Genomic DNA, 10,109 nt, shown 5'->3' with positions numbered 1-10,109 from the left:
TTCGTGCAAAGTAAAGCGTACATTTCCCCCCCCCCCCCCCCGGCATGCTCCTGTTCTTGCTGCAGTATCCTCGTTTGAGCGGGAGTCTGCCGACGTGCCGCCCAACACGTTCCGGTCCGGAGCCGCCGACATCCATGATGCACACAGACCTGCCCCCGGGAAGGCTGGTTTGTCGGAAGCCCCCGATCGGATCGGCATTTCATTAGTGGGGACTTCGCGACTTGCCGGCCTCTCCCGGCCAATGGCGACGCCCGAGCCCAGGGGGCGCCCTGCATAATCACACGGCGATCGCGAGGAGGCATATGACAGCCAGGTGATCAGCCCAGGCACATGTTACGGTCGCTGATGCGCCAGCGTCGGGCTGCCCCCCTTTGCAGGTGCCCCGCGGCCACTCCCGGACCGATGTCTCCCTCTTGGACCATAGGGGGTCTCGTCCAAAGAGAGAGAGAGAGAGAGAGGGGGGGGGGCGACAATCCAAGCAAATGCCCTGCACGTTGAAAAGGAGAGTCGTCATGGAGAAAGATCCCCCCCCCCCCCCTGTCTTGGGCCCAGATCCACCTTTAGACGCTGGCAGGCGGCCGCCGGGGGCCGGGGACTGGAGACACAGGACCGCACTCCGGGCTTTTCTTGCCTCGGTAAAATATAGAACAGCGGCCAGGTCCGCCTGGGCACGGCGTCCCGCCTTCCGTACTCCTCTCCCACACCCTACTCCCCCGACTCGCGCGCCCCCTTGCCCCCTTTCTCTGCCAGCCCCCGCCCCTTGTTCCTCTGCTCTTTCCTCCCACAGATTGCCACCATGGGTTCATACATCTCCCGACTGTCGGATTCGGCCGCACAGAGCATGGCCGACAGGCAGCGTGCTGTGATGGCCGAGCAGCGCGCACACATGGAGCGGCAAATCCGTCGTCAGATTGCCTCGCGCATTGCCCAGACCCGGGAGATGATGCACTGGCAGGGTGGCTTTTGGCGTACGTCCGCCTCCTCTCCCTCCATGCCTGTCTCCTGATTGCCAGCCTCGGCCGGGCGGCCCGCTTGCTGCATGCCCTCTGACACTCTCACGCCCATGCCCGCCCCCCCCCCCCCCGCAGTTCTTCTGGCTAGTGGTGTGACCATTGCTCGCATCCGCCTTGGCTATGTCCCGAAGCCGCTCCTTGCGCCGCTCTTTGTCATGCCCTTCATGATGGCCTACCAGTACGACATGGCGTACGGGACCAAGCTCGATCGAATCCGCGATGAGGCCGACCGAATCCTCGTACGTCCTCCACGCCTCGCCCCGGGCCGAGATTCGAGGGCGTGTCTCGGCCCTGCCCCTCGCAGCCCCTCTCTTCCCCCACTCGCTGCCCTCCTAACCGGCGGTGTCTCTTTCCCCCGGTGTTCGACGGGGACCTATTTGCTCGTGGAATTCAGGCGGGCGACGATTTCTGGATCTCCGATCATGCGCCCGAGCGGGTGTACCACTCGCTTCTGCCGTGGGCCAAGCCGCTTGTGCTCCTCCCCCCTGGCGAGTCGCACCAGCAGATGGGGCAACTGCAGCCGGTCGCCGAGCAGCCGCACCAGCCGCAGCAGCAGTAGAGCAGCGGGGCAAATGGCAGTCCATGTGTTTGATGCGCCCCCCTTCCTCCCTCCTTCCATCTCTCTTTCTTTGTCTCCCTCTGCGCTTCCCTCCCCGCGGTCTGAGCCTCTTCGTGCCTTGCTCAATACAAACCCTCAATTCCGAAGGACGGCATGCTGGAATTCACTTCTTGAACAACAAGGGGATGAGGTGGGGGGCGGAGGGACCCCCAGAAGCAGGGGACGCGAGAGCCGGCGGCGAAGCCGGATGCGACTGTCCCCTCGGGGCGGCCAGCTGCCGGCACAAATGTCCCAGCTTGGGGGGGGGGGGGGGGGGGGGCGGGGGATGGATCGCGGGGAGTGGGGGAGGTTGAGGGAAGGCTTCTTGTCAGTGTCTTGTGGGAGTCGGGCCTGGTGGCTAGAGAGGGACGGGGGTCTCCGGTCAGACTCGCCTTTTGGTCGTCATTGCGGCTGCCTTCTCGAGGGCGAGGGCAGGATGCTCGCGCGGGGCGACGGTTCGACCTGGTCATCAGCAAGCCGCCAAGGGGCCAGCCCGACCACCTGGGTCAGGGCCGGCCCACACACACGCTGGCCAAGGATGAATGGGCAAGACCATCGCCACACACGAGGACCAAGCCTCTGCCCCTAGGCGGCGCTCTTCCGCGCGTGAAGCACCGGTCGATGCACCACGCGCGTCCGACTACCAGAACAGTCATCACGCGGAGGGGTTGGAAGAGGGAGGCAGGAGGGGAAAGTGGGAAGGGGAAGTGGGAAGGAAGGAGACGAAGACAGGAAGGGGAAGTGGGAAGAAAGGAGAGGAAGGCAGGAGGGAGAGGAAGGCAGCAAGGAGGGAGGGGGGGAGGGAGGGAGGGAGCAAAGAGAAAGCCAAAGCGAGACGGCCGTACCCGAGAAGGAGGGAGACAGAGAGGAGAGGCGACCGCGCCGCGTGCGCGGCCAACTAGTGTGGCGACGGAGGCCGGCTCCCACGCCGGCGACAGTTGCGGAAAAATCCCAAGCCGAAAATTGCTGGGCGCTGATCACGGTATCGGATGTCGATTAAAGAGCCCCTTCATTCCACCCTTTTTTCCAGCCCTCCGCCTGCAAGTAACCCAGCAAGGCCTGTTTCGCCGCAGGGAGAAAGGCCCTGCGCGGGGGGGGGGGGGGCTCAGGCGCCCCCGAGGGAAGGAGGTCGAGAATGTGGGTCTCGGCCGTTCCCGCGAGTGCAGCCAATCCCCAGCATTGAGATGGCCCGGCTATTGCCGTGTTCAGACATCACCCCCCCTCCGACGCGCGCACACACACACACACACACACACTCATGCACCGATGCACACATGCAGAGAGCCCCTCGACCGGCCGCGGATGGTGTTGACCCCTGGTGCGAAGTGCATGCGGGCCTGGGGGCTTGTGCCTGCACAGGCGCATGGACCTGACTCGGTCGAATCCTGCGCGTGGCATTCAAGATCGACCCGGCCGGCGCTCGCGTCTCTCGGGCCCGGCCAACCAAACCCGCTCCTCTCCCTCTCGCTCTTTTTCTCTTCCTTCCTCTCCCCCCCCCCCCCGCTCCGCGTCCCGGCCACAGCCCGCTTCCCGGGGGACCCTCCGTTTGGCAGCCTCCTCCTGCTGCTGCTCCTCCTCCTCGCTACTTGACCCCCCCTCGTGACTCGGGTGCAGATCGCGGTCAGTGGCGGCTCCGAGCCCCTTGCCCCTCCCCCTCCCCCGCCTTCCCTCCCTCGCAGGCCGTCTGCCCTCGCTACCCCTCCTCTCGACCTTTTCAGCATGGCCGATGGCCCCCGGGCCCCATCGCCGGATCCCACGCGGCGGGCTCCTTGCCAGTTGGGCCAACCAACGCCCCACACGGGACAACCCTCGCGGCCGACCCCAAGCGCCGGAGCTATATCGCGGCTTCTGCCTCGGCGGCCCCCTTCTGGCCGCCGACGCAGCCGAATGTCGGACGCTCGCGCCGGCCCAAGGCCAACCGGGACGGGGCCAATCGGGACAATGAGGACGATGATGATGACGAGGACGATGAGGACGATGAGGACGATGATGATGACACCCACGTCAATGGCAGTAACTCGGTGGAGTCGCTTCCCTTTGTCGGAGGCTCGGGCGCCGAGGACTCCCTCGGTGGCCCGGGCAATCCGACAGCCCGACGCGGCTCCATCCAGGCGGCGGACGCGCTGCTGCTCGGGCCGCGTCCAACGTATCGCCGGCTGCCGGAGGAGCCCCTGCAAATGGACTCGCTGTTTCCGTCCATGCGATCGCCACCGGCGCCGGTGGCCGGTCGCGAGGACCTCGGAACCCGGCGATCGGTCAGCTTGGCCGGCAGTCCGGCTCTCGGGCCGCAGCATCCCTCCACCGGCCCGCCGGCTCCTTCAGACCCGCGCTTCCAGCACTACTTCAGCCAGACGCCGGAGCAGCAGCGCGCCATGCTGGCCGCCGCCTCGTCGGTGGTAGCATGCAACGAAACGGACCCGGCGCTTCCGAGTGATCCGATGGTGCTGCTCGGGCAGCACCGCGAGCAGCAGGCCCTCATCCAGCAGGCACGCATCCGTCGTGCGGCCACGGTCCGGGGCCCCCCTTCCTCCGGGGCAACGGGCAACATGTGGCCCGGAGGGTCGCTTGCCAGTCCGACGGCTCCGGGCACCGCCGGCCCCCCGGGCGAGCGCGGTCCCCTGGCCGACCATCCGGATGCCGATCGTGTCCCGGCCGGCGGGCCCGGGGCGGCCGGCCCCGGCCCCGGCATCCTGCCCCACTCTCCGTCTGTGGATAGCAACCTGTCGGCATCGGCCAGCACCAAGGGCGGGTCGACGGCCGCCCTGTCTGGCGCCGCCGGCTCGGGGCACATGTCGCGCTTGCTTCACAGTCGGTCGACGTCCGGCGCCTCGCCCGGGCGCCATGGCGATGCCACCGGCGCCCAGCACCCGGACACCGGCAGTGCTGGCGCCGGGCCGCCCCATGCGGTCGACGCCCTGTCCACTGGCGGGGAGCCCTCCTGGCCCAGGGGCCTGGCATCGGGACCGAATTTCCCGTGGCACGAGCTGGTGGATCTGGTGCAGACCCATCGTGGCGCGTTGGACCTCTCCTCCAATGCGCTGGTCGAGCTGCCGCACATCATCGGCAAGATGACCGCCCTGAAGGATCTATTCCTCGGGGACAACCTGCTGCAGGATCTTCCCCGGTCGGCCGACCGGCTGACCCGGCTCCGGCGCGTGGAATTGAACAACAACCGGGTGCGTTGAGGGGGAAGGGGCGGGGCGCGTCCAGGTGGACTCCAGAGCGTGTTTCCCTCGGGCACCCGATGCGGGCAGGGCGTGCCCGTTCGCCCTGGGCCCGTGGCTTTTCTTTCCCCCTCTGACTCTCCCCCCCCCCCTGCTGCTGCTGCTGCTGCTGCTGCTGCTGCTGCTGCTGCTGCTGTTCCTGCTGCTCGTGGCGCAATAGCTGAAGGACCTGCCGGTCGGCCTACGCCGGCTGACACAGCTTCGCCGCCTCAACCTCGGCGACAACTTCATCCAGTCCCTGACCCACGAGATCAACCGCCTCACCTCGCTGGAGGAGCTGTATCTCTACAATAACTTCATGGTGCATCTCCCCCCGACGTTGGCTCGGCTCGAGTGCTTGACCATCCTGTCGGTGGTCAACAATGCCCTGGCCGACCTGCCGCCCGACTTTGGCCAGTACATGCCGCACCTGAATCAGCTGTACCTGGCCTCCAACCAGCTGAAGCAGCTCCCCTCATCGATTGGCTCGTGCAAGTCCCTGATCGTGCTTCGGGCCGAGAACAACAAGATTGAGTCCATCCCCCCGGAATTCGTCAACCTGCACAACATGATTCACATGAGCTTCGCCAACAACCTCATCTCCATCGTGCCGCCGATCTTCGAGCAGTGCGTCTTGCTGACATTCCTGGACATGCCCCTTTCCTCTCCCCTTTTTGTGTGCCCCCGCTGGGCCCGCTGTCAGTGGGGGGGCGGGGGAGCCTCCCTTTTTTTTTTTTTTTTTCCCGGCTGGCCGATCGCCCCTCTGACCTGATGAAAATACCCCCCCACAACGATTGCCCTTCCTCCCGGTCCCCAACAGCATGGCCCGTCTGACGACCCTTGAGCTTCAGGACAATGACATCGTCTCCCTGCCGCAGAACATGTTCCTCGGCATGCCGCGCCTGGAGCGCCTGTGCCTGAATAACAACGTCCTGAAGAGTGCGCACCGACCAGCCGCCCTGCACCGCCCTTTCCTCTGCATCGTCTGACCCGACTTCCCCCTTTCCCTCTCCCTCTCTCCACGAGCACAGAGCTTCCCGACCAGTGGGCCTACATGCCGTCCTTGACCTACCTAAACCTCGGGTTTAACAACATCAGCGAGATCCACGACTCCCTGCCCTCGCGCTTCCCAAATCTCATTTGTACGCCATGGCCTCGGTTTCGTGTGCTCCTCTGTTCCCTTCCCTCCTCTCCGGCTCTCCCTCACCCCCACCCCGCGCCAACACTAACTCTGTCAACCGCTCTCGGGGCGATAGATCTCAAGCTCAGTGGAAATCGCATCCAAAAAATCCCCCTAACTTTCCGGCGGCTGCAGCGCCTCCGGTCTCTTCACCTCTCGACCAACCTGCTCAAGGTACATGGGGCATTGCTGGCCGATTCCCCTGCCCCTGCCTGGTCGCTGACACCGAGACAACTCCCTGCTTTTCTCTTTCTCTCTCTCTCTCTCTCTCTTCCCCACCCATCTTTCCTCCCCGACTGCCGCCTGCCGCGCCAGACCATCCCCATCCGTATGATGAAGTCCATGGCCCGGTCGCTGCAGATTCTGGATCTCTCCGGGAACTACCTGCAAAACTCCTGCTTCAACGCCCTCAAGCACCTGGAGGTGGTGGTCCGGCTGGATTTGAGCTACAACTGCATCAGCGAGATCAAGCAGCCGCTGGCGCCGACGCTGACGCACCTGTTCCTCATCAGCAACAGCATCACCAAGATCCACCCGGCGGTGCTGCTTGCCCATGCGGAAAACCTGGTCACTCTCGCGCTCCAGGGCAACCGCTTGCATACCATCCCCCAGGAAATCGGTCAGATGCGCCAAATGAAGCTCCTCCGCCTGGCCAACAACCCCCTGCGCGAGATCCCGGCCTCCATCACCAACCTCTCGGCCCTGGACAATTGCCTGGTGGACCTGGGCGCCAACAGCGCCTCCATTCCGATCAACTACGTGCGAGCCCTTCGCCCATGCTTTTCTTTGTCCATTTCTTGGTCGCTGCTTTTCTCCACCGCCCCCCCCCCCTCCCCTTTTCTTTGGGCACCTTCTCTCCTCCGCCTTTTTTCCTGTGCCGCCCTCCCTCTCCCTGAGGTCCCCTCGAAGCTGACCCCTCCTTCCTTCCGACAGGACTACACCCTGTCACCCGCACGACATGAGATCGAGTCGCTCAATTGCCTGCCGACCATGCACGCCTGTCATCTGACCATGTACTTGACGCAGGAGATCCAGGTCCTTCAGCGTCTGCGTTCCTTGATCGACCAGCGTGCCGAGCTGCTGGTATGTCATGATGTCCCTCCATCGGCGCTCCTGGCTTGATGTGCCTTTAGAAGGGGGGGGGGCGGGGCGGGGGGAGGGGGAGAGACAGCTGAGGCCTTGCTGCGCTCATGTCCCAGGTCGCTGACATGCCACGGCCCATCGCGCTGGCCAAAGCACCAAACCTTCCACGAGCACTTCGACGACTTGACCCAGTGCACCTTCGAACCGCCGTTGTCCATGTCCATGCAGTTTTCCTCCGAGATCCCGCTCACCGGATCGCTGCTGCACACGCTGGATGCCGGCCATGGGCTTGGCCACGCTCCGGCGCCCGGTTTGGCGGCTCCGCATCTGGCGGACCCCGGGGTGCCGGTCATCCATTCGCCGATGGCGGCACTGTCACTGGCAAGTGGCGGGTCCTCCCCGCAGTTTGGTGCCACCATTCCCGGCGCCGGGGGCGCCGCATCGAGTGGCCTTCACATGCAGCATGCCACCCCGGCACCAGCCCCGGCCCCGGCCATGACTCCTTCGCCTTCGGGACTGACCGTGCCGGGCAGCGTGGCGGCCGTTGCGGCGGCGGCCGCCGCCGCCTTCGTGCCAGGACACCGGCGCCAGGCGAGCTCGCTGAGCATCGCACGCGGGGTATCGCCGGCCGGTGTGTCGCGCATGTCCGTCTCTCATGGGCCTCCCCCTGGTCCGGCGGCGTCGACCCCGCGCACCAGCAATGCCTCCATACCGGCTGGAGTCGCTTCACACACCTTCTCGACCAATCCCCTGATCCAGTCCTACGGAAACCACATGGAGCAGCTTGCGGTGCGTGTCTTCCCCTTGTGCCTTCTCTTCTGTTTTCTTTTCCTTCGTTCTTGAACAGTCCTTTTTTTTGTCGCCCCTTCCCCATCCTCCCTGGCGGCCCACTGACCTGCCTTTTTCATATACACGCACACACACACACACACATCCCCTCCAGCAATTGGTTGACGTTATGCGCAGTGTGTCCAGTCTCGGGCCACTGGCTCGGCCTGTCGGCTCATCAACACCAGTTGGCGACTTGCCGCCACCGGGCCCCAGCCCAGTTGCGCACCCTTCACAGGTGTCTCACTCGGGAGATGCCGCCCCTGGCATCGGCGATGCCGGACGCGCCGACAGTCGGACCTCCCTCGGCGAGAGCGCCGCGTCTGGATCGCTGACCACTGCCAGCCCTCCGGGACCTGGCATGGGTGTGGGGCTCCCTCGCTTGTCGATCTCGCCGCCGGCTGGCGAATATGCCGGTGCGCCGGGGCCCGACTCGGCCACCGAGCAGCGGCCCCCCTCCGGCGGGCCATACGACGGTGGCGCCCCGGGTGGCTATTCCCACCATGGCTCCGGGTATCCCTCCTTGAAGCCCAACTCCCACGCCGGCGCCGGGGCCGGTGTCCTGGCCGGGCAGCCCTACACCACGTCGGCCATCTTGGAGGGGATAAGCAACTCCTACGCGCGGCCCGATGCCGGGGTGCCGGCCAGCGCCATGACGCCCAGCAGGAAGCGCACCAGCGGCCCTGGAGGGACCCCGTCTGCCGCGCCGAAACAGCACCAGCGCCTGCGCACCCCCGGCGACAATGGATCGTACGTTCGAAGGTGGCATGTGCCCGTGTGTCCGCCTCCTGCCTGCCCCCCTGGCCCCGAGCGCCTGGCCTGCTTCGTTTGCTGCCCTGTCCACTCCCCTGATGCACCCCTGTCGCTGACCACTGCACCACCTCGACACGCCTCCATCGCAGCATGCGGTCGCGCAGCACCTCGCACATCCGGGAGTCCTGGCAGCTGATGACCGGCACACCGCGAAGGTTCGTCCTCTGCCAATGGGCCCCGGGCAGGGGCCCCCCGCTCCCTTCACTATGTCTCCTCCTGTCTCTCCCCCCTCCCCTCCCCTCCCCTCTCCTCCCCTGCTGCTTCTGACCGTACGTGCTCTGCCCAAACTGACCAACCGCCGCCGGGATCGCTTTTTTTTTTAGTCGGCGCGACCGTGCCGGCTCGCAGCCCGCCGACCTTGCCCACATGTTCCAAGAACAGAGCCGGTGATGGTTGCTTCCCCTTGTCTTGCACGAAGCCCGGCCCCAGTTCTCGGGCCAGGTCTGGTGCTGCCATTTGGTTCTGCACGCGGGGAAAATGCAATTTGTCCCCCCTTCGCACATGCCACCGCACATGCGGCGCTTCCCCCCCCCCTCTGTCCACACGGCTGTCGGTTTGTTTGTCTTCTCCCCCTGGCCATACACGCGCGCACAATACACAAACACACATGCACACGCACACATGCATGTACACAGACACACACAGACACACACAGACACACACACACACACACGCCCAGGCACAAGTGCGGGGAGCGGGCGCGAGTGGTCAAGATGGCCGGGAGACGAGCCGCGGGACCGTTGGCACGGCCTTGACAGGGGTTCGGCCCTCGCATTACAGGGGCTCTCGTTCCTGGCAAAGTAGCGTGAGAAGACTGGAGTGCTCCTGCCGACGGACCCGCTGCCCCTGCCGATTCCAATGAACAGGCCCATTGGGCCGGCGCCCGTGTGTGTGCCCGTGTCCTGCGCCCGACCTCCGCTCCTCCTCTTGCGCGCGCGCGCGCGCGCGCGCGCGCGCGCGCGGCAGCATGCCCCTCTGTCCCCAGGACACCGGCCGACTTGCAGGGCGGCCTGTCCCCGAGTGGCTGGGGGAGGGCATTCCACTTCTTTATTGTCTGCCCTTCTCCCTGAGCCCTTCCCCTGATCCCTGGGCCTGCCCTCTCTCAGGGGGCGCGCAGGTGCCCGCGCGTAAATCGCGCGTACCTGAGAGTGGCCCAAGGTGGAAGGCGTGTCACATTCCCAAGACGCACTTTGGGGGTCGGTGGAGGACGGGAATACGGGGTGAGCGGGGGGAAGTGCCCAGGATTGACCGACAAGAAAGGGGCCGCGGCCCAGGTCCACAGACTGTCCTCCAGTCCGGCTGCATGGCGGGGGGAGGCCGAAGGCTCGGCATTGGGGGCTCGCCGTCAAGGCGGCGCCCACGCCCCCTTCTGAGGCTGGGGAGGGGGGGGG

The 10,109-nt window shown here is 65.7% G+C and overlaps 2 protein-coding genes across 2 annotated transcripts; both read left to right on the top strand.

Annotated features, from left to right (window-relative positions):
- The first annotated feature begins 626 nt into the window (after positions 1–626).
- Positions 627–1,718, top strand: H696_04569 (hypothetical protein). Its single transcript, XM_009498451.1, has 3 exons — positions 627–968; positions 1,089–1,252; positions 1,408–1,718. Exons 1-3 carry the CDS (start codon positions 797–799, stop codon positions 1,570–1,572), a joined length of 501 nt encoding a protein of 166 aa, XP_009496726.1. The 5' UTR covers positions 627–796; the 3' UTR covers positions 1,573–1,718.
- A 1,195-nt stretch (positions 1,719–2,913) lies between these two features.
- On the top strand, positions 2,914–9,362 carry H696_04568 (hypothetical protein; the record flags this gene model as incomplete). Its single annotated transcript, XM_009498450.1, has 12 exons — positions 2,914–2,929; positions 3,388–4,787; positions 4,996–5,441; positions 5,635–5,753; positions 5,846–5,956; positions 6,071–6,168; positions 6,310–6,753; positions 6,928–7,077; positions 7,231–7,866; positions 8,021–8,655; positions 8,808–8,873; positions 9,042–9,362. 12 exons carry the CDS (start codon positions 2,914–2,916, stop codon positions 9,106–9,108), a joined length of 4,188 nt encoding a protein of 1,395 aa, XP_009496725.1. The 3' UTR covers positions 9,109–9,362.
- Positions 9,363–10,109: the final 747 nt, after the last annotated feature.

The sequence above is a fragment of the Fonticula alba genome (assembly GCF_000388065.1).
Source record: "Fonticula alba strain ATCC 38817 unplaced genomic scaffold supercont2.7, whole genome shotgun sequence".
Classification (NCBI taxonomy): domain Eukaryota; order Rotosphaerida; family Fonticulaceae; genus Fonticula; species Fonticula alba.
This window is presented reverse-complemented; position numbering and strand designations above follow the sequence as displayed.

Bases quoted from the DNA above. Each gene is read 5' to 3' on its own strand.
- H696_04569 (XM_009498451.1), top strand. From the start codon at position 797: ATGGGTTCATACATCTCCCGACTGTCGGATTCGGCCGCACAGAGCATG. The intron at 969-1,088 runs GTACGTCCGCCT...CCCCCCCCGCAG, and splicing joins CTGGCAGGGTGGCTTTTGGC to TTCTTCTGGCTAGTGGTGTG. The intron at 1,253-1,407 runs GTACGTCCTCCA...CGTGGAATTCAG, and splicing joins ATGAGGCCGACCGAATCCTC to GCGGGCGACGATTTCTGGAT.